Source organism: Mobula hypostoma, chromosome 6, assembly GCF_963921235.1.
Source record: "Mobula hypostoma chromosome 6, sMobHyp1.1, whole genome shotgun sequence".
NCBI lineage: Eukaryota > Metazoa > Chordata > Chondrichthyes > Myliobatiformes > Myliobatidae > Mobula > Mobula hypostoma.
The window spans coordinates 6841848-6865918 of record NC_086102.1 but is presented as its reverse complement, the minus strand read 5'-3'; the positions used below and the strand labels follow the sequence as shown (position 1 = coordinate 6865918).

Here is a 24071-nt window from a genome sequence, read left to right as displayed (position 1 = left end):
AGAACATTTAGTATAAATTGGCGTTAAGATTGGCTCTACGTTCTGGGCCAAGTGGCTTGTCCAGTGCTGTATTATTTGTTGTTCTATTGAGTCGTAGAGCCATAGAACACTGCAGCAAAGAACCATGCCCTTTGGTCCATCTAGTCTATGCCTAGTCTCATCAAACTGCACTTGGACCATACCCATCCTATGCAAGTATCTATCCTAACTTCTTATAAATATTGTAATTGAACCTGCATCCACCACTGCCACTGGCAGTTCATTCCACACCCTACCTCCCTCTGAATGAAGAAGTTCTCTTTCAGGTTCCCCTCAAACAATTCATCTTTCATCCTTAACCATATGACCTCCAGTTCTAGTCTCTCCCATACTCAGTGGAAAGAAAAGCCTGCTTGCATTTACCCTACCTATACTTATCATATCCTGAGAAGCATAGTCACAGTGGCCTTGATCTCTTGAGCCAGTCCTTCTTCTGATGGTTCAATATTAGAACATAGAACGCAGAAATCTACAGCACATTACAGGCCCTTCGGCCCACAATGTTGTGCTGACTATGTTACCTATTCTAGAACCTGCTTAGAATTTTCCTAGCACATGTCCCTCTATTTTCCTAAGCTCCGTGTACCTATTTAAGAGTCTCTTAAAAGACCCTATTGTATCCACCTCTACCACCGTCGCTGGCAGTGCATTTCACGCACCCACTACTTTGTCAATATTGCCGATGTCCTTCCCCCTACAACCCCAAATCTCGCCTCCCCTTTATCTCATGGAGTTGGGCTTGTTCTCTCTGGGCTCTGGGAATGGGCTGTTGTTGGTGGGGATGCATCCCCATCTGCTGGACAGGGCAGGTGTTGCAGGTGATAATCGATGGGTCTCTCGCTTGTGGTTGGGGCTCACTGTCCTTTATTCATCTCCACCGACCAGATAACCCTCAGCTCTCCTATCGCGAGGCGGCAGCTGAATCAGCTTCCAAGGCCAATTAACGGTCGTAAGTCATCCCTGCACCTTGAAATGTCTTTATGGCTGCTGGTGCATGTTTAGTTCTCACAGAAACTGATAGGTTTAGATTCTATTATTGGGATATCAAGACTTTTGCCCTCAGGACCTCAGGCTATGGGTAGAAAGCAGGAAGGGGAGAAAGTGGTGGGAGTCTGGGTCACTGTAAAACTTAGTAGAGGTGTTCAAGATTATGTAAGTTCAAAATACAGATGATGGAAATCTAAATGCTGAGTTCTTCTAGTGATTTATGTGTTGCATGATGATGTGTGTTGTGTGTGTGTATGGTTGCAGTGTGTGTGTTTGTGTGTGTTGTGTCTGCCAGCATGTGTGGGTTGTTTTTGTGGATTGTGTGTGGTGTGTGTGTGTGTGTCTGTCTGTCTGTCTGTCTGACCTTATGTAAGTCCACACTGTGTCTCCCTGCTCTCCCTACACTGGGGACCCTCTTCTGCCATCCCCACCCCTACCTCCCTGGCGGTGCCTGCCCTCATCCCTGCCTCCTCTCCCACTCTAGGTCTGGTGTCTGGCCAACGAGAGTCGCTTCCACATCAACAGAACGGTGGTGGCGCCCGCCCTCTCTGTGACCATCCCCCACCTCACCCCGGGTCTCCGCTACCGTGTCGAGGTGTCAGCGGCTAACTCTGCCGGAGAGGGAGCCCGGAGCGAGCCCCGCTATGTCCAACTGGGTGAGTGGCTGCACTCCCGCATCCTCTCCCTTGACCTGTATTCCCTGCTACACCTTCTCCTACCCTTTCCTAACTCTCCTTCTACCCCATCTGCTTCCCACCCTCCCTGTCCCCTGACTTACCTACCTCTCTGCTACAATAATAAACCTCCACCTTCAGCAGCTCTCCTTCCTCCCTCTCCTCCCCCACCTACCATCACCCCCTCCTCCTCTACCTACATCCCCTCTCCTACTCCCTCTTCTCTCTCCTTCTACCCCCCATCCTCCATTCCACAACCCTCCTACCTCCAGCCCCTTTACCCCAATCTTCAATCACTCCTACCCACTACCCCTTTTCACACCCCTTCTACCAACCCTCCCAACCCCTTCCCACAACTCCTTCTACCTGACTCTCCTAGCCCCTCTCTTCCCCTGACAAACGTTCCATTCCGAAGTCTATGCTGGAGGCGGGGAAACATCAGGGTGTGTGTCTTCAGGCTCCTGTCCCTCCTCCCTGATGGTGGTAACTACAAGAGGGCATGTCCTGGATGGTGAGGGCCCTTCGTGATGTGGGTGAAGGATAGAACATGGGAGTTAACCTGAACTTGGAGGTTCCATTGGGCATTAGGCTGATATTCACTGGTTTGTACTGGGCCTCAAGCTGGGAGTGGGGAGGGTTGAGGACAGTCGTGCCAGTGTGGAAATGGGGAGGGGTGACGCACTGGCCTGCAGCCAAAATCGCGGGATGCAGACAGAGCCCCAGAGCACTGCTACCTTGCGGAATGACGGTAGCATAGCGGTTAATTACAACATCAGCAACTCAGGTTCAATTCCCACCAAGGAGCTAACACATTCGCCTCGTGGTTTCCCACCGGGAGCTACAGTTTCCTCCCACATTCCAAAACTGATGTATCCGCTGGTAGTTTAATTGGTCACCTGGAGGTAATTTGGCGACACAGGCTGGTTGGGCTGGAAGGGCCTGGTAAATGTAATCAACGATCAAGACTCAACTTTATTTGTATTAGGAATTTGCTGTAACGTGTTGGTCAGGATGTGACATGCAACAAAAAACAAACAACATTCAACAGTTATAAAGAATTACGATTTTTATTAATTGAGCTAAAGCATGGAACAGACCCTTCCAGCACCCTGAGCCACGCTGCCCAACAATCCCCTGATTTACTCCTCGCCTAATCACGGGACAATTTTCAATGACCAGTTAACCTACAAACCAGTACGTCTTTGGACTGTAGGAGAAAACCAGGGCACCCGGTGGAAACCCACATGGTCATGAGGAGAACGTACAAAGTCCTTACAGGCAGCGGTGGGAATTGAACCCGTGTCGTCTGTGCTACCATGCCACCCTAAATTATATATATATAAAAAAGAAAGTTAGGGGTTAAAGGGCATTTATTATAAATAAATCAACGTCGTATTTATATAAATAATTATATATGTGTATATATGAAAAAGACAAATGAAGTTAGGGGTTACAGAGCATTTACTATAAATAAATCAAAGTCATTTGAAATTCGAAAATTCAGTCTCATACCATTGGGTGTTAGGCAGAGTATAGCTGATGGCCTTAGGGTATATATCGAGCCTCACACCAGCAGTGGGTAGAGCTGAGGTCAGACAGGTCGGTGTGGAATCCGAGAGACATCCGATCGGGATGTGGGCAAAGGACTCTGCAAGTCTGGTGTGGATTGTCAGCAACTGCAGTGGGCTAGATGACCAGGTGTAGAGAGTGCCTGATCTTGAGGCTTCCAAGCCACTCACCGGTGACTCCTTCTCTCTGCAGATTCCTCGGGGAGGCTGACTCCGGAGCACGAGGGGCAGGTCAGCCTGGCACAGCAGATCTCGGATGTAGTAAAGCAGCCGGCCTTCATTGCGGGGATCGGCGCAGCCTGCTGGATTATCCTGATGGTCTTCAGCATCTGGCTGTATCGACACAGGAAGAAGCGGTCCGGTCTAACCACCAGCTACGCTGGTATGAGGAAAGGTGTTGTGTTCCCATCTTCTCATCTATCTGTCCCTCCCTGGGGAGTGTGTGATGGGACAGTGTAGAGGGAGCTTCACTCTGTATCTAACTGTCCCTGCCCTGGGAGTGTGTGATGGGACAGTGTAGAGGGAGCTTCACTCTGTATCTAACTGTCCCTGCCCTGGGAGTGTGTGATGGGACGGTGTAGAGGGAGCTTCACTCTGTATCTAACTGTCCCTGCCCTGGGAGTGTGTGATGGGACGGTGTAGAGGGAGCTTCACTCTGTATCTAACTGTCCCTGTCCTGGCAGTGTGCGATGGGACGGTGTAGAGGGAGCTTCACTCTGTATCTAACTGTCCCTGCCCTGGGAGTGTGCGATGGGACGGTGTAGAGGGAGCTTCACTCTGTATCTAACTGTCCCTGCCCTGGGAGTGTGCGATGGGACGGTGTAGAGGGAGCTTCACTCTGTATCTAACTGTCCCTGCCCTGGGAGTGTGTGATGGGACGGTGTAGAGGGAGCTTCACTCTGTATCTAACTGTCCCTGCCCTGGGAGTGTGTGATGGGACAGTGTAGAGGGAGCTTCACTCTGTATCTAACTGTCCCTGCCCTGGGAGTGTGTGATGGGACGGTGTAGAGGGAGCTTCACTCTGTATCTAACTGTCCCTGCCCTGGGAGTGTGCGATGGGACGGTGTAGAGGGAGCTTCACTCTGTATCTAACTGTCCCTGCCCTGGGAGTGTGCGATGGGACGGTGTAGAGGGAGCTTCACTCTGTATCTAACTGTCCCTGCCCTGGGAGTGTGTGATGGGACAGTGTAGAGGGAGCTTCACTCTGTATCTAACTGTCCCTGCCCTGGGAGTGTGCGATGGGACGGTGTAGAGGGAGCTTCACTCTGTATCTAACTGTCCCTGCCCTGGGAGTGTGCGATGGGACAGTGTAGAGGGAGCTTCACTCTGTATCTAACTGTCCCTGCCCTGGGAGTGTGCGATGGGACGGTGTAGAGGGAGCTTCACTCTGTATCTAACTGTCCCTGCCCTGGGAGTGTGTGATGGGACAGTGTAGAGGGAGCTTCACTCTGTATCTAACTGTCCCTGCCCTGGGAGTGTGCGATGGGACAGTGTAGAGGGAGATTCACTCTGTATCTAACTGTCCCTGTCCTGGGAGTGTGTGATGGGACGGTGTAGAGGGAGCTTCACTCTGTATCTAACCCTTGTCATGCTTGCTTTGTGTGATGAGACTGTGGTTGGGGAATTTTATTCTGAACTAATCCACTGCAGACCTTTAGTGATGGTACCGCACACTCATGTCAAGGTGTGAAGTCCTGCATCTAGGCAGAGTGACAGTGAAACATAATTCTAAGTCAGAATGGTGTGCAACTCCCAGTGGGACCTGCTGATGGTGTTCCCATTGTCCCACTGGAGGTCTCAGGTTTTGGGGGGTGCTTTAGGAGCCTCCTTGGCTAAAGGTCTTGACAATCACATGCTGAGGCCACAGCATGTGCACAGCCTCTGGTGAGTGAGTGTGTGTGTGTCTGTGTGTGAGTGTTGTAGAGACTGTGGGAGAAAGAGAGTATGCATGTCTGGGAGAGAAAGAAAGAAAGTGTGTGTTGATGAGTGTGCATTTTAGACCAGCGATCCCCAACCACCGGGCCGCAAAGCATGCGCTACCGGGCCGCAAGGAAACGATATGAGTCAGCTGCACCTTTCCTCATTCCCTGTCACGCACTGTTGAACTTGAACATAGGGTTGCCAACTGTCCTGTATTTGCCGGGACATCCCGTATATTGGGCTAAATTGGTTTGTCCCGTATTTCCCCTGCTAAGGTAGAGCGTTCCTATGAAACCTTTCATGCCAAAATGGCGTAAAGCGAAGAAGCAATTACCATTAATTTATATGGGAAAATTTTTTGAGCATTCCCAGACCCAAAAAATAACCTACCAAATCATACCAAATAAAACATAAAACCGAAAATAAATAACACTAACATATAGTAAAAGCAAGATGATATGATAAATACACAGCCTATATAAAGTAGAAATAATGTATGTACAGTGTAGACGGGAAGATGAAGGCAAAACCAATTTGTGGGGAAAAAAATCGGCACATATGTGCGTGCGCACACAGGTGCCCGCGCATTGCTTCATGGTTATGGTAGGCTTTCCTGGGGTAAAGTGTCCTGGGATTTGACTGCTACTTTTGTCCCTTATTTGGGAGTGAGAAAGTTGGCAAACTAACCATAAAATACATGTTGAGGTGAGTTTAACCCTACTTGAACACCAACCCCCCCCGCCCCCACCCCCCCACCACCCCCGGTCGGCTGGTCTGCAAGAATATTGTCAATATTAAACCGGTCCGCAGTGCAAAAAAGGTTGGGGACCCCTGTCTTAGAGAGTGTCTTTGTGTGTGTGTGTGTGTGTGTGTGTGTGTGTGTGTGTGTGTGTGTCTGTCTGTGTGCACACACCCATGTGCACGTTTTTCTCTGAGTCTCTGTGTGTGTGATTGCCTCGAAATGTCCATATGCATGTGACTGATTGTATGTATGTGTAATTGTAACCTCCTATTGGACGACGTTCCTTGCACCCCCTGGGGTGGTGTATGGAGATGGGATCAAGAACCACACTCTGCAATTCCCCATGAGGATTGTGACAATGCTGTGCACAGTACGAGCTTCAGTTCCTTCTGTTTGCGCTCCACCCCCTGACTCATAGACACAAGAACATAAGACAAAGGAGCAGAATCCAGCCATTCAGCCCATCAGGTCTTCCTGCCATGCCATCATGTTTGATTTATTATCCCTCTGAGCCCCATTGATGATCAGAGTAATACACCATGGAAACAGCCGCTTTGGCCCAACTGGTCGATGCCAGCAAAGTCCCAACCCAGATCACCTCATTTGGTGGCAGTTGGCTTGTGACCTATAAAAAAAAGTTTGTTAGTGTATCTGCCTGAATCATTTCCTCTGGCAGCCCATTCCACATATTGATTTCTCTTTGTGAATCGAAAGTTGTCTTTTAAGTTTCAATTCTGTCTTTTGTATCTAAACTTAACACTTTGGCATCCAGTTGTTGTTTCCAGCTGTGGGAAAAAATAATTGAATTATTCCATTTCACTCTATCTAAACCTCTCATTTAAGGAGACCTAGAGTGGAAAATCTTGCTCCACGTCCTCCTTCCACCTCTTTATGCTGCCTGCCTCCCCTATATCTTGCAGTCAAGAGGAATTGAGAACCTCGACTGTCTAATTCTCTCCACAGAAGCTGGCTGACCTGTTGGGTTCCTCTAACATCTTGTTTGGAGTAAAAGAGGCTGAGAGGGGATCAGAATCAGGTTTATTATCACAGACATACTACTGTATGTTGTGTATTCTGTTGTTTTGTGGTAAAGTGTGAAAGACTAAAATTACTATATGTTATAAGAAATAATTTTTAAAAAGTAATGCAAAAGGACAATAAATACTGAGGTGGTGTTCATGGGTTCAATGTCCATTCAGAAATCTGATGGTGGAGAGAAAGAAGCTGTTCCTAAAACAGTGAGTGTGGGTCTTCAGGCTCTTCTACCTCTTCCCTGATGGTAGCAATGAGAAGGGGGCGTGACCTGGGTGGTGAAGATCCTTAATGATGGATGCTGCCTTATAGACATAGGTTAGGATAGATTTGAACACGAAGGAAGAAGGAAGCAGTTCCCAATGATAGGCAGCTTATCACTGCCTCGATAAAATAGCCAGAATAATCAAGGCTCTTCATTTGTGTAACTGGACCCACACCTGAGTGAGTGACCTGCCTAGGCCCGTTGTCGGAGTGCAGGCCAGCCGGTGGAGATTCGTCCTGCTTTCCTGTGAACCTTTACCTCCTCTCACTCTGCTCAGTGTCACCTGAGATCAGGAGCCTCACACTGCTGGTCCACAATGTTCAAAGTACATATACATTACTGTATACTACCATGAGATTCATTTTCTTGCAAGCATTTACAGTAAATACAAAGAAACACAATAGAATCATTGAAAAACTACATACAAAGACTGACAAACAACCAATGTGCAAAAGAAGACAAACTGTGGAAATATGATCAGAGATTAAGGGAGCTAGGGTTTTACTCTTTGGAGAGAAGGAGGATGAGAGGAGACATGATAGAGGTGTACAAGATATTAAGAGGAATAGATAGAGTGGATAGCCAGCGCCTCTTCCCCAGGGCACCACTGCTCAATACAAGAGGACATGGCTTTAAGGTAAGGGGTGGGAAGTTCAAGGGGGATATTAGAGGAAGGTTTTTTACTCAGAGAGTGGTTGGTGCGTTGAATACACTGCCTGAGTCAGTGGTGGAGGCAGACACACTAGTGAAATTTAAGAGACTACTAGACAGATATATGGAGGAATTTAAGGTGAGGGCTTATATGGGAGGCAGGGTTTGAGGGTTGGCACAACATTGTGGGCCGAAGGGCCTGTACTGTGCTGTACTATTCTATGTTCTATACAAAAAAATAGTAAATAAGTAATAAATAATATTGAAAAGATGATTGAAGAATTGTAGAGTTGTAAATAATATTGAAAATGTGAATTGCAGAGTCCTGGAAAGTGAGTCTGTAGATTGTGGAATCAGTTCAGTGTTGATGTGTGTGTAATTATCCACGCTGGTTCAGGAGCCTGATGTTTAAGGGGTAATAACTGTTCCTGAACCTGCTGGTGTGGAACCTGAGGCTCCAGTACCTCCTTCCTGATGGCAGCAGCAAGAAGAGAGCGTTGCCAGGATGGTGGGGTTTCTTAATGATGGATGCTACTTTCTTGCAACAGTGCTCCTTCCAGATATGCTCATTGGGAGAGGGTTTTTTTGCTGTGATGGACTGGGCTATACTCACCACTCTTTGTGGCTTTTCCATTCCCTGGAGCTGACTGCTCCAGTCTCTCTATTTGCAGATACATTGTTAATTGTTTCCCACTCTTACCTGTGCAGGGCAATCTCTTTGTCTCTCGCCTCCAACCCCCACCACGGTTTAGAATTCTTTAGTGCGTTCTGCTTTCCCTGTCCTCCTGGAAATCGTGTAACTATGGTTACTGTTTTGTTGTTTCTTTTGATAAATACGCTGTCACGCTCTGAGAGGGGGCTTGGAGGACGGCTAACAAAGGGAGCTGGTTAATGAGGTCTGCGGCCTCTCAGCTCAGTTGGAGAATCAAACTGGGCTCCTGGCCATGGGAGACAACAGAGAAAGGCCAGGGTGCTCGGGAGACTGAGCCACTATCGATGGTGTGGCAGGGTTGGGTTAGAATCACACTGTGACATTAAACAGCTGGTATGGGGCATGGGGAATAGTCACAGAGTCACAGAGTACTACAGCACAGAAACAGACCCTTCAGCCTATCTAGTCCATGCCAAACTGCTATGCTACCTAGTCCCACTGACCCACACCTGGACCATTTATTTGTATAAAACGACAGAAGCTTTTTCAGCCACTAATACACACGATGATCAGGAATTTACAAAAGTATATACCATTTCAAATTAAAATATGGTTACAATCATCTACAAAGCACCCAATTCCCTGGGAGGGGGCACCGTTCTCAGATCTCCCTCACTGTACTCATTGGGACCACAGGCTCCTTCTCCGAGGACACCCGGGCACAGCAGCGCAGCGCTGAAGGGCAGCGCCATCAAATATTCAATTAGGGGCTGCAACCTCTCACGCTCCATAAACACATGGTACATTGACTCCTCCCAGCCTCAAACCATAGACCCCTACACCCCTCCCATCCATGTAAGTGGGTCAAATGGATAGGTGTAGGTTGTCACAGGAAGGTTTGTTTTACTGGCCATTTGCATAGGGCTTTGTACTTCTGTCCTTGAATTACCCTGCAGCTCTCTTTATGATACAGAATCAAAACCAATCTAACGGCAGAGAGGAAGAAATGTTTCTGAAAAGCAGAGAGTGTCCTCAGGCTCCTGTGCCTCCTCCATGATGGCGGCAGTGAGAAGAGGGCACATCCTGGGTGATGGAGAATGTCAGCTTTTTGAGGCATCGCATTTTGAAGGTGTCCTGGATTCTGGGGAAGGCTAGTGCCCATGATGGAGCTGGCAGAGTTTACAATCCTCTGTAGAATTTTCCGGTCCTGTGCATTGGCCCCTCCATATCAAATGGTGATGCAACCACTCTGAATGCTCTCCATTGTGCATCTGCAGAAATTTGCTGGGGTGGTTGGTGACGTGCTAAGTCTTCTGAAACACTTAATGAAATACAGCCGCTGACGTGCCTTCTATGTAATTCCTTGAAAATGTTAGACCCAGGATAGATCCTCAGAGATGTTGACCCCCAGGAACTTGAAACTGCTCATCCTTTCCACTGCTGATCCCTCAACAAGGGCTGGTGTGTGATCCCTCAACTCCCCTTTCCGAAAGTCCACAAACAATTCCTTGGTCTAATTGACGTTAGGTGCAAGGTTGTTGTTGCGACACCACTCAACCACCTCAGATTTTATGAAGGTTTACTGTAGGAGTAAGCCTTTCTACCCATCTTGCCCATGCTAGCATAGGTGCCTTGCTGAGCTGGTCCCATTTCCCTGCATTTGGCACATACCCTTCCAGATCAGAAATGTAAAACATAGAACGTCACTGCACAGTACAGGCCCTTTGGCCCACAATGTTGTGCTGACCTTTTAACCTACTCTAAGATCAATCTAATCATTCCCACCCACACAGTCCTCCATTTTCCTAGCGTCCGTGTACCTCTCTTAAGAGTCTCTTAAACGCCTTAATGTTTCTGCCTGTACCACCACCCTTGGAAGGGTATTCCATGCACCCACCACTCTGTGTGTAAAAAACTTACCAATTGTATTCCCCCGATACTTCCCACCAATCGCCTCAAAATTACGGCCCCCTTATGTTAGCCATTTCCATTCTTGGGAAAAAGTGTCTAGCTGTCCGCTGTATCTATGCCTCTTATTATATTGTACACCTCTGTCATGTCACCTGTTATCCTCCTTCCCTCCAAAGAGAAAACCCTAGCCCACTCAACTTATCTTTGTAAGACATGCCCTCTAGTCCAGGCAGCATCTCTCTTCCTTCTACCAACATGCACAAACATAGACTTCCTACATCTGTCCAAGTCCTTCTGCAGACTCCCTGCTTCCTCGACGTTACCTGCCCCTCTACCTATCTTCGTATCGTCCATGTACTGGGCCACAAGCCATTAGTTCATGAAAGGGCATGGGGCAAAATAAAGCAAGTCAGTGGAACCTTGGACGTTTGAAATCATTGCAGAACAATTGTGGCTTCATTGGGAGAAGGGTGAGGAGGGAGGTAGCTGGAGCGGAGAGGAAGAGTCACAAAGTTCTATGTGGCTTCATTGGGTGAAGGATGGTAAGGGAGGTAGAGGAGAGGGAAGGTCACTAAGTTACACAGAATGGAAGTTGGACCTTGCTGGCCAAGATTTCCATCTGAGCTAGTTCCATCTGACCACCCTCTAAACCTGTTGATGTACCTGTCTCAAGTATCTGGTGAATATTGTTAATGTACCTTCCTCAACCACTTCCCTCTGGCAGATTTTTCCATACACAGACCACCCTTAGGTCTTTATATGGAAGGAGATACAGGAGCCTTGGGCCCCAAATCTACAGGTTCAGAAACAGTTTTTACTCCTCAACTATCAGGCTTTTGAACCAGAGGGATTAACTTCACTCAACTTCACTTGTCCCATCACTGAACTGTTCCTACAATCAATGGACTAATATTCAAGGACTCTTCATCTCATGTTCTTGGTATTATTCAAGAGAAAGAGAAAAATAAAATACAAATAGTAAATAATTTTATTTTATTTTTTTCTTTCTCTTTGTATTTGCACAGTTTGTTGTCTTATATACTTTGTCTTTATGTACTTTCATTGATTCTATTGTGTTTCTTTTTAACTTACTGTGAATGCCGACAGGAAAATGAACCTCAGGGTTGTATATGGTGACATACATGTACTTTGATAATAAATTTACTTTGAACTCAGGGTGAATAAGTTTGCTCTCAAGGAGACATGGACAAAGCTGACAGGGTTGTTTTGGTAACTGATCTTACAGCCAGCGATTTGTGGGTCTGTTCTCCTTGCTCTCTGCTGTCTGATAACCTCTCTTTTGCTTCTTTCTTTCAGTCCCTTCTTTCACCTTTACACCAACAGGTAAATATCCCTGTGTGCTTCCTTCCTGCATGCACTATGGTTTTTGTGACTTCCCCTCCGGCCCCCACCCCCCCGAGTCTGAGGACGCACCCCATGCTTTTGAGCAAGATCAGTCTCATAGTCACACCCTTGCTCCAGTTACCCAAAGCACGGTGATGATGCATCAGAAATATTGGTGGGTCTTAGTTGACTCTGAACCTTTACTTCCATCATGCGAGCTTGGTCAAATAGATCAGAATTAAGTTTATCGTTATTGGCATACAGTATATCGTGAAATATGTTGTTTGTGACAGCAGTATATTCTAATACATAAAATATACTACAAGTTACAATAATAAATAAATAGGTCATGCCAAAAGAGAGAAAAAAAAGTACATGGGTTCATAGACCATTCAGAAATCTGATGGTGGAGGGGAGGGGAAGAAGCTGTACCTGTAACGCTGAGTGTGTGTCCTCAGACTCCTGTGCCTCCTCCCTGAGGGTAGTAATGGGAAAATGGCATGCCCTGGGTGGTGGAGGTCTTTAATAATGATTGCCACCTTCTTGAAGCATCGCCTTTTGAAAATGCCCTAGATGCTGGGGAGACCAGTGCCCATGATGGATCAGGCTGCGTTTACAACAATGCAGCTTGTTCCAATCCTGTGCATTGACCCCTCCATACCAGATGGCAATGAAACCAGTCAGAATGCCCTCCATGGTACATCTGTAGATATTTGCCAGTCTTTGGTGACGTACCAAAGCACTTGGAATTTTGGTGTTTCTCCATCTCTGTGTTTTTGAAGGACACTCAGGGACTGAATAGCCTGCTATTGGAATCAGGCAGCACAGAAGAAGGACATTTTCTCCATCCCAATTTTCCAAAAGAACTGCAGTTTGAACCTTTGCATTTGTCCACTGCATTGCTACTGTTTCAGTGTGCTCTGCCCCTGTCTCTGCGTTCTTCTGTGATGGTGATCATTGGATACCGGGCACCATGGTAACACAACAGCGCAATGAGATTAGAGCTCAAGGTGACAAGAGTTTGGAGTTCAAATCTGGAACCGTCTGTAAGCAGTTTCTACATTCTCCCCGTGAACCATGTGGGTTTCCTTCCACAGTCCAAAGACGTAACAGTTAGTGTATTAATTGCTCATTGTAAATGTTAGTGTTAAATAGGTGAGGTGTTGGGTAGCGTGGTTTGTCCAGCCAGGAAGAACCTGTTCTGTGCTACGTCTGTAAATAAGTAAAGGTCTTTTATTGAAGGGATTTTGAGAGAAATGTTACTGTTTTAGCCTAATGAGTAATTTATTGAGGATACATCAGAAAGCAAAAGAAAATATGTTTGATATCTGACATGAAACAACATGTTCTCGATGAGAGAGAAACGTGTCCTTAGAGAAATGGAGTAAAGTTTCGCAGCAATGGACTTTATTTCAGAGGTAGCAAAGAGATACAGGGCATAATAGATGTTGTGAAGGACAAGGAGTGTGGAGATGCAAGGAGATGGAGACCAGGGGTGACTGGATAACAAGAATGTGGGCATTTTAGAATCAAAATCAGGCCTATTGTCACTGGTATTTGATTTGAAATTTGTTGTTCTGTAGCACTGCAATACGTAGTAATAAGAACTATCAATTATAATAAGTACTGTATATATAAAAAAAGAAAATTAAACAAAAGTAGCAGTGCAAAAAGGGAGGAAAAAAACATTGAGATAGTTTTCATGAGTTTATTGGCCATTCACAAATCTGATGGTGAAGGGGAAGAAGCTGTTCCTGAAACATTGAGTGTGTGTCTTCAGTCTCCTGTATCTCCTCCTTGTTGGTAGCAATGAGAAGTGGGCATGTCCTGGGTGATGGTGGCCCTTAATGATGGATGCCGCTTTTTTGAGGCCAAAACTGAGCGAGGAAGGGGCATTAATTACAGTGTTGTAACAAGGAGCTAAATAGTGCAGATGCTGAAAACCTGAAATTTAAAAAAAAACGGACAACAAGAGGACATTGATCCGAGGCCTTTCACTGTAGGAAAAATACAACATAGAACAGTGTCTCACAGTACAGGTCCTATGGTCAATGATGTGCCAACATTTTATCCTACTCTATCTAACCTTTGGATTATTCTTTTATCCTAAAATCAACCTAACTCTTCCCTACCACATTTTTCATTCATCAATTTGCCTATCTAAAAGTCTCTTATATCCCCCTAATATATCTGACTCATCCACCATCCTTGGCAGATCATTCCACCCTCTGTGTAAAAGACCTGCCTCTGACATCCCCCACACCCCTTTACCAAGAGCAGGTTAGTAAGTTTGCAGATTAGTTAGGTTGGTGGTATTGTGGATAATGTAGTGGACAACACAGGTTACAAAGGGACATTGAGGATGCGGAGCTGGGCAGAGAAGTGGCAGATGGAGTTCAACTGAGAAAAGTGTGAAGTGATTCATTCTGAAAGATTGAACTTTCAGTTCAGAGTGCAAGGTTAATGGCAGGATTATTAGCAGAGAAACAGAGGGAACCTGGGTCTAAGTCTATAGATCCCTCAAAATTGCCGTGCAAGTTGATAGGGTGGTTAAGAAGCTATGAGGCGTTTAACCTTCATTAGTCGGGTGGTTAAATTCCATAAAACTCTTGGACTGATAGAAAAATGGAGAGCTACATAGGAAGGAAAGGTTAGGTTAATCTCGAAGGAGTTAAAAGATCGGCTCAATATCATGGGCCAAAGGGCCTGTGCTGTAATGTTCTATGTTCTATAATGATTTTCAGCACCGATGATCACAACTGGGGCTCAGTTCCCACCACTCTCCATAAAGAGTTTATGCATTCTCTTCATAACTGCATGGGCTTCTTCCAGCTGCTCCAGTTTCCTCACACGTTCCAAAAGTGTACAGGCTCAGAGTTGTGCACATACTGTACTGTTCTACGTTCAATGGTCAACGTTCCATCTGTGCTCTGTGAGAGTAGTTTTGACTGGAAGACACTTAGCAACAAGTGTGCAGTTCTGTTCTGGTCACCTCATTATAGGAGGATGCCTGGATTAGAGAGCAGGTCTTAATGAGGAAAGGTTGAGAGAGCAAAGGCTTCTCACTTTGGAATGAAGGATGAGAGGTGACTTTACACAGAGAGTGGTGGGTGTATGGAACGCCCTGCAGGGGTGTTAATTGTGCCAGACATTTGACTTAGATAGACACATGGATGACAAAAAATTTGTGAGGGAAGGGTTAGATTGAACTTAGAGGAGGTTACAAGTTCGGCACAACATCTTGGCCCGTAGGTCCTGTACTGAGCTAAACTCTTCCACATTCCGACATGCCTTGTAGATGGCAGATAGGCTTTAGGACGTCAGGTGCTGATCACCGGCAATGCATATAGTTCCATATGACTACCCCAGAGAGGTTGCTGATAAGGAATAAGACTGCTTGTCCCCAGAATCCGCTTGGACCATGTGGGAAGTATTTGGGAGAATTAGTAAACTGTCCCCACCATGACAAGGTAAGGGAATGGTAGGGGGGCATAAATTTCCTGAAAGCTATTGTGAGGGAAATATCATGGGGGAGGAACGACTGGGAGTTTGAGGGATAGGGAATTTGCGTCTATGTGTCGAGTGGCCTGCTGGGTGATATGTAACAAGAAATATTTGTGGTTAATTGCAGTGGCTTATCAGAGAGGGGGAGAGACCGTGAGCAGCGGAGCGAGGTAAGCAGCTGTCTGGGGATGAGACTATTAGAACCCAGTACGCCTTGGTCAGAGCTTCAGGTTTCACTCAACTGGGGGGTTCTCAGCTGCCCCAGGCTGAGAATGTGTGACTTACGGACACCCACACATACAAACGAGTTCCCATCGTATAATTAAATTGCACATCTGACAAATGTACACAGAACATTACAGCACAACACAGGCCCTTCAGCCCACAATGTTGTGCTGACCTTTTGACCTGGTAAAAGATCAATCTAACCCCTCCTTCCCTCATCCCTGCCCATTCTAAGGTTTTCTTATATGTCCATAATGTTTTTGTCTCAATCATCATCCTTGGCAGCACATTCCAAGCACTTAAAATTCTCTGTGGTAAAAACTTACCTCTGACACCCTGCCCTATACTTTCTACCAATCGCCTTAAAATTATGCTCCCTTGTATTAGCCATTCCTGCCCTGGGAAAAAGATTTTCAGCTGTACTTTTGATCTGTGCTTCTTATCATTTTGTACACATCTATCAAGTCATCTCTCACCCTTCCACACCTTCTTATTCGAGATTCTGCCTGCTTCCTTTCCAGTCCTGATGAAGGATATTGGCCCAGAATATCGGTCTCTCTTCCTCATGACCTACCCATCTTCTCTCTCCACTTCCTCTAGTCCACTGTCCTCTCCAATCAGATTTCATCTGCTCCAGCCCTTTACCTCTTCCACCTAATTTCTCCCAGCTTCTCTCATCTCCCCCATCACCTCCACCCACCTTCCCTCTCACATCACCTGCCATTTTGTACTCCTCCCCACTTACCCCCATCTTCGCACTCTGGGTTCTTCCCCCTTCCTTTCCTGTCCTGATGAAGAGTATCAGTCCAAAACACAGGCTATTTATTCCTCTCCATTGATGCTGCATGATGTGCTCTGTGCCCCCAGGATTTTGTGTGTGTTGTGTCAGACTCACTGACCAAGACCAAAGCACTTAAACACATTGATCTCTAATACTTCTGTTAAACTATGTCTCATTTTATTTGTGCTCTGCACCAGACCAGGTTTGCTAAACATTGGAGATTCGAACCAGCCGTGGTTGGCAGACACGTGGCCCAACACAGGAACCGAACACAACGACTGTAGCATCAACTGCTGTACCTCCACACACGGCAACAGCGACAGCAACCTTACCACCTACAGCCGGCCAGGTGTGGTTCTCTCAGTGCCCATGCTCTTTGCTAATGAGCAGGAATTTAATGCACGTGGTGGCCCCTCTTCCAGCTTTCTCAATGGGCTGGAGTTTAATGACCATAAGGCATAGGAGCAGAATTAGGCCATTAGGCATATTGAGTCTGATCCGCCATTCCATCATGGCCGATTTATTATCCCCTTAAACCCATTCTCCTGCCTTCTCCTTGTAACCTTTGACACTCTGACTAATCAAGAACCTAACAAGCTCTGCTTTAAAAATACTCAATGACTTGGTCTCCACAGCTGCCTGTGGCAATGAATTCCACCCCATGGTGAAAGAGGTTCCTCTGAGGTTGTGCCCTCCGGTCCGAGACTCATCTGCTATCGGAAACATCTTTCCACATCCACTCAGTTTAGGCCTTTCAAGAGTCATAGCCTCTACAGGAGGTGAGACTCATGGGATGCCATGGGAATGAGTTGGGAAATTTCATGGTATGCTGTGTTTTAGGGCATCTTTAAACCAATCCCACTAATAACACTGGTGGATCTCATTGAAACCTATCGAATGCTGAAAGGCGGCTGAGGAGGTCAGGTCACTGTGCAGTTAGGCAGAAGTTGATAGGTTACTGATGAGACAAGGTGTGAAAGGTTATGGGGAGAAGACAGGAGAATGGGGTTGAGAAGGAATTGATGAAATGCAGAGTAGGTTCGATGGTCTGAATGGTCGCAATTCTGCTCCTGTGTCTCATGGTCTTATGATCTTGACTTGGTCAATACATGTCTGGAAGCAGAGCTACAGCTGGAGTGCTGTGTGCAGTTCTGCTTGGCACTCTGTCAGAAAGATGTGATTGCATTGGAGAGGCAGCGGAAGATATTCGTGTTCTTCCACCAGCCTTCCTTTCAGGCTGTTTCCCTCCACTCCTCCCAGTACTGATGAGGGGTCACAGCCCAAACTGTCGACTGTTCACTTCCCACCGTAGATATAAGGACAGACTGGAGAAGTTAATTGGTCATTGTAAAATGCCCTGTGATTAGGTTCGGGTAAAATTGGATTTGACGGTGGTTGCTGGGTGGGGTGGCTCAAAGGACCATAACAGCCTGCTCGGTGTAATATCTCGAAACAAAGAAATGACTTGCTCAGTTCGTGCAATATTGGACAGTACAGCAGAATATGGGCCCTGAGAGTCACAGAACACCACCGTACAGTACAGACCCATCGACACACAGAACACCACAGTACAGTACAGACCCATCGACACACAGAACACCACCGTACAGTACAGACCCCTCGACACACAGAACACCACAGTACAGTACAGACCCATCGACACACAGAACACCACAGTACAGTACAGACCCCTCGACACACAGAACACCACAGTACAGTACAGACCCATCGACACACAACACCACAGTACAGTACAGACCCCCCGACACACAGAACACCACAGTACAGTACAGACCCCTCGACACACAGAACACCACAGTACAGTACAGACCCATCGACACACAGAACACCACAGTACAGTACAGACCCATCGACACACAGAACACCACAGTACAGTACAGACCCATCGGCACACAGAACACCACAGTACAGTACAGACCCCTCGACACACAGAACACCACAGTACAGTACAGACCCATCGACACACAGAACACCACAGTACAGTACAGACCCCCCGACACACAGAACACCACAGTACAGTACAGACCCCTCGACACACAGAACACCACCGTACAGTACAGACCCATCGACACACAGAACACCACAGTACAGTACAGACCCATCGACACACAGAACACCACAGTACAGTACAGACCCCCCGACACACAGAACACCACAGTACAGTACAGACCCATCGACACACAGAACACCACAGTACAGTACAGACCCATCGACACACAGAACACCACCGTACAGTACAGACCCATCGACACACAGAACACCACAGTACAGTACAGACCCCTCGACACACAGAACACCACAGTACAGTACAGACCCATTGACACACAGAACACCACAGTACAGTACAGACCCATCGACACACAGAACACCACAGTACAGTACAGACCCCTCGACACACAGAACACCACAGTACAGTACAGACCCATCGACAGACAGAACACCACCGTACAGTACAGACCCATCGACACACAGAACACCACAGTACAGTACAGACCCATCGACACACAGAACATCACCGTACAGTACAGACCCATCGACACACAGAACACCACCGTACAGTACAGACCCATCGACACACAGAACGCCACCGTACAGTACAGACCCATCGACACACAGAACGCCACCGTACAGTACAGACCCATCGACACACAGAACACCACCGTACAGTACAGACCCCTCGACACACAGAACACCACAGTACAGTACAGACCCATCGACACACAGAACACCACAGTACAGTACAGACCCCCCGACACACAGAACACCACCGTACAGTACAGACCCATCGACACACAGAACACCACAGTACAGTACAGACCCATCGACACACAGAACACTATAGCACAGAAAGAGGCCTTTTGGCTCATCTAGTCCATACCATGTATTATTCTATCCTGTCCCATCTACCTGCCCGGTTTAAAGCCCTCCCACCCCTTCTGTCCTTGTACCTATCAAAACTTCTGTAAAATGTTGAGTTCAAACCTGCATCCACCACTTCTGCTGGCAGCTCATTCCACACTCACACTACTGTCTGAGTGAAGAATTCCCCCTTAACATTTTCACCTTTCACCCTTAACCTATGACCTTTAGATTTAGTCTCATTCAACCTCAGTGGAGATCGACTACTTGCTCCTATATATTGACGCTATCTGTGCTCCTCATTGTTTTATCAAATCTCCCCTCATTCTCCTGCGCCCCAGGGAATAAAGTTCTAACTTATTCAACCTTTCCCTATAACTCACGTCTTCAAATACTGACAACATGCTTGTAAATATTCCCTGTATTTTTTCAATTATTGATATCTTTCCTTTAGGTAGATGACCAGAACTGCACAGAGTACTCCAAATTAGACCTCACCAATATCCTATGGAAGCTCAACATAACATCCCAACTTCTGCACTCAATACATGGATCTATTTTTTATTATTATGTATTGCAATGTATTGCTGCTGCAGAACAACAGATTTCCCACTGATATTACCCTGATTCTGATTCTCTAAATCTCACTCTGGTTCCCTCCATCTCCCTCTGGCCAGCTGACTGCATCGCCAACTACAACAACCAGCTGGATAACAAGCAGAGTAACCTGATGCTCCCCGAGACGGCAGTTTATGGTGACATGGACCTCAGCAATAAGATGAATGAAATGAAGACCTTCAACAGCCCCAACCTGAAGGAGGGCCGGTGCGTGAACCAGACGGCACAGCCCACCCCGTACGCCACCACGCAACTCATCCAGACCACCCTGGGGAACAACATGAACAGCAGTGGCATGGACATGAATGACAAGCACTGGAAACAAGCCCTCCAGAGCAAGCAGGACATATCTCCCTTACAGTACAACATCATGGAACAGAACAAACTCAACAAGGGTAAGATCATAAAACATTGGAGCAGAATTGGAGAGACAGTGTACAGTTGGAGTTCCCAACCACTTTATGCCATGGAGCCTTACGCTTAACTGAGGCGTCTAGGGATCCCTGGTAGTGAACCCCTTGTGTGAAGGGAGCTTCACTCTGTATCTAACTGTCCCTGTCCTGGGAGTGTGTGATGGGACAGTGTAGAGGGAGCTTCACTCTGTATCTAACTGTCCCTGCCCTGGGAGTGTGTGATGGGATAGTGTGAAGGGAGCTTCACTCTGTATCTAACTGTCCCTGCCCTGGGAGTGTGTGATGGGACGGTGTAGAGGGAGCTTCACTCTGTATCTAACTGTCCCTGCCCTGGGAGTGTGTGACGGGACAGTGCAGAGGGAGCTTCACTCTGTATCTAACTGTCCCTGTCCTGGGAGTGTGTGATGGGACAGTGTAGAGGGAGCTTCACTCTGTATCTAACTGTCCCTGTCCTGGGAGTGTGTGATGGGACAGTATAGAGGGAGCTTCACTCTGTATCTAGCTGTCCCTGCCCTGGGAGTGCATGATGGGACAGCGTAGAGGGAGCCTCGCTCTGTATCTAACTGTCCCTGCCCCGGGAGTGCGTGATGGGACAGTGTAGAGGGAGCCTCGCTCTGTATCTAGCTGTCCCTGCCCTGGGAGTGCATGATGGGACAGTGTAGAGGGAGCCTCGCTCTGTATCTAACTGTCCCTGTCCTGGGAGTGTGTGATGGGACAGTGTAGAGGGAGTTTCACTCTGTATTTAACCTGTGCTGTCCCTGCCCTGGGAGTGTGTGATGGGACAGTGTAGAGGGAGTTTCACTCTGTATCTAACTGTCCCGGCCTCGGGAGTGTGTGATGGGACAGTGTAGAGGGAGTTTCACTCTGTATCTAACTGTCCCGGCCTCGGGAGTGTGTGATGGGACAGTGTAGAGGGAGTTTCACTCTGTATCTAACTGTCCCGGCCCCGGGAGTGTGTGATGGGACAGTGTAGAGGGAGCTTCACTCTGTATCTAACTGTCCCGGCCCCGGGAGTGTGTGATGGGACAGTGTAGAGGGAGTTTCACTCTGTATCTAACTGTCCCGGCCCCGGGAGTGTGTGATGGGACAGTGTAGAGGGAGTTTCACTCTGTATTTAACCTGTGCTGTCCCGGCCCCGGGAGTGTGTGATGGGACAGTGTAGAGGGAGTTTCACTCTGTATTTAACCTGTGCTGTCCCGGCCCCGGGAGTATGTGATGGGACAGTGTAGAGGGAGTTTCACTCTGTATCTAACTGTCCCGGCCCCGGGAGTGTGTGATGGGACAGTGCAGAGGGAGTTTCACTCTGTATTTAACCTGTGCTGTCCCGGCCCCGGGAGTGTGTGATGGGACAGTGTAGAGGGAGTTTCACTCTGTATTTAACTGTCCCGGCCTCGGGAGTGTGTGATGGGACAGTGTAGAGGGAGTTTCACTCTGTATTTAACCTGTGCTGTCCCGGCCCCGGGAGTGTGTGATGGGACAGTGTAGAGGGAGTTTCACTCTGTATTTAACTGTCCCGGCCCCGGGAGTGTGTGATGGGACAGTGTAGAGGGAGTTTCACTCTGTATTTAACCTGTGCTGTCCCAGCCCCGGGAGTGTGTGATGGGACAGTGTAGAGGGAGTTTCACTCTGTATCTTACTGTCCCGGCCCCGGGAGTGTGTGATGGGACAGTGTAGAGGGAGTTTCACTCTGTATTTAACCTGTGCTGTCCCGGCCCCGGGAGTGTGTGATGGGACAGTGTAGAGGGAGTTTCACTCTGTATTTAACTGTCCCGGCCTCGGGAGTGTGTGATGGGACAGTGTAGAGGGAGTTTCACTCTGTATTTAACCTGTGCTGTCCCGGCCCCGGGAGTGTGTGATGGGACAGTGTAGAGGGAGTTTCACTCTGTATTTAACTGTCCCGGCCACGGGAGTGTGTGATGGGACAGTGTAGAGGGAGTTTCACTCTGTATTTAACCTGTGCTGTCCCGGCCCCGGGAGTGTGTGATGGGACAGTGTAGAGGGAGTTTCACTCTGTATCTAACTGTCCCGGCCCCGGGAGTGTGTGATGGGACAGTGTAGAGGGAGTTTCACTCTGTATCTAACTGTCCCTGCTCTGGGACAACAAAAACCTTTCCTAACTGCCAGATGCCAAAGTAGAGGGGGACCTCAGTTGACCACAAAACATAGGAGTATAATTAGGCCATTCAGACCATCGAATCATGCTCCACCATTCCATCTTAACTGTTATCCCTTCCAACCTCATTCTCATTCTCCTGCCTTCTCCCCGTAGCCTTTGACACCCCTACTAAGCTAGAACCTTTCAACCTCCGCTTCAAATATACCCAATGACCTGGACTGCACAGCTGTCTGTGGCAATGAATTTCACACTTTCAGCACCCTCTGGCTAAAGAAATTCCTCCTTATCTCTGTTCCAAACAGACGTGCCTCTGTTCTGAGGCTGTGCCCTCTGGTCCTGGACATCCTCACAATTGGAAACGTCCGCTCCCTTCTACTCAGTGTAGGCCTTTCAATATTTGATAGGTTTCAGTGAGATCCCCTCCCCCCCCCCATTTCTCTAAATTCCTGCAAATACAGACCCAAAGCCTTCAAATGGTCCTCGTGTGTTAACCCTTTCATTCCCGGGTTCACCCTGATCTGATCTGTTTGCTTTCAGATTATCGACTTGTTGAGACAAGCGGCGTTCCTACAATCCCTTACAACCAGTCGAGCGACCATGGGACAGGAGGGTCCTACAACAGTTCGGACAGAGGCAGTAACACATCTGGTTAGTAACCAACTGGCCTTAGCTAGATTCTCTGGAGAAGCCGTGGGCGTGGGCTGTCGGACGGATTTGAAGGAGGAAAGTTGTAGACTTGAGAGATTCTGATCAACAGCAAGCAGGCTCGTAACTGTTGAGTGAGAATGTGGTACAGGGGCAAAACTCACTAAGAGTCTGTGAGTCCGTACCAGGGACTGGAGGTTGGGGGTTTGATGCCTGCTTCTCTGAGAGTCCAGGGCCAAGGACGGAAGGCCTGGAGGCAGCCTCTCCTGGGTTTGGAGGCCTGCCTGTGTGTGTGATTATTTGGACCGTGTGGCCTAGGGGCAGACTTAGGCTGTTTGGCCTGGCAGGGAGAGAGGGGCTGCTGGAGGAAAGTGAGGGGTCTGGAGGAGAGAGGGAGGGTGGCTGTAGGAGAGAAAGGGGCACCTGGCATGGAGAGAGTGGGGGTCTGGTCGTCGTGGCTATCCCTTGAGGTCGAGGATGATGGTCTTCGTTCTGAAGAAGTGGCTCACAGAGCGAAGGTGCCTGTGTGTGTATTTGTTTAACGTGTACTTGATGTTGCACTCCAAGAAGCACACGATACTTCACAAATCAACCAGCTGATTCCAATGGCATGGAAACCACGACGATTGGAGCTGATGGATTTGTTGCAGCCTTCATCCGCCTTCACAGCCGTTGAGTTGGAAGTAACTTCATCCGCCTGTTCCACCGTTGAGGTCTTGGTTGGATTGTTCTTTGTCAGGGACCTCACCCTCGACCTTACCGCCATGCGTGACCCTACCAGGAGCATAACTCCGGACAGCATTGCTCTTGGGATCCCAGGACCACACAAGCTTCTCCACTGCGACAAGGTGACAATCCACGGAGAAGGGGGGTCTGGTGGGGGTGAGAGAGGGGGTGCTGCAGGAGCGATAGGGGCTGGAAGACAGAAGGGGTTACAGGAGGAGTGAGAAAAGGTGGGGGTGGCTGGAGAGAGAGAGAGGAGGGGTTGGAAGGGAGAGAAGAAGGGCTCGAGGGGATAGAGGAAAGGTTGGAGGGGAGGGGGGGGACTGGATGGGAGGGAGGGGGACTGAAGGAGAGAGAGAGAACTGGTAGAGAGGGGGCTGG

The 24071-nt window shown here is 47.9% G+C and overlaps 1 protein-coding gene across 10 annotated transcripts in view; it reads left to right on the top strand.

Annotated features, from left to right (window-relative positions):
- robo1 (roundabout, axon guidance receptor, homolog 1 (Drosophila)) overlaps positions 1 to 24071 on the top strand; it is a 708427-nt gene that overhangs the window by 639837 nt on the left and 44519 nt on the right. For 7 of the 10 annotated variants that reach the window (XM_063050245.1, XM_063050247.1, XM_063050238.1 and 4 more), the window contains 7 exons: positions 1511 to 1682; positions 3462 to 3662; positions 11759 to 11785; positions 15417 to 15459; positions 16493 to 16644; positions 19853 to 20188; positions 22860 to 22970. In XM_063050245.1, coding sequence (XP_062906315.1) covers positions 1511 to 1682; positions 3462 to 3662; positions 11759 to 11785; positions 15417 to 15459; positions 16493 to 16644; positions 19853 to 20188; positions 22860 to 22970 — 1042 coding nt within the window. The remainder of the gene's footprint in view (positions 1 to 1510; positions 1683 to 3461; positions 3663 to 11758; positions 11786 to 15416; positions 15460 to 16492; positions 16645 to 19852; positions 20189 to 22859; positions 22971 to 24071) is intronic. The other 3 variants (XM_063050241.1, XM_063050243.1, XM_063050242.1) reach the window with 3 other exon arrangements.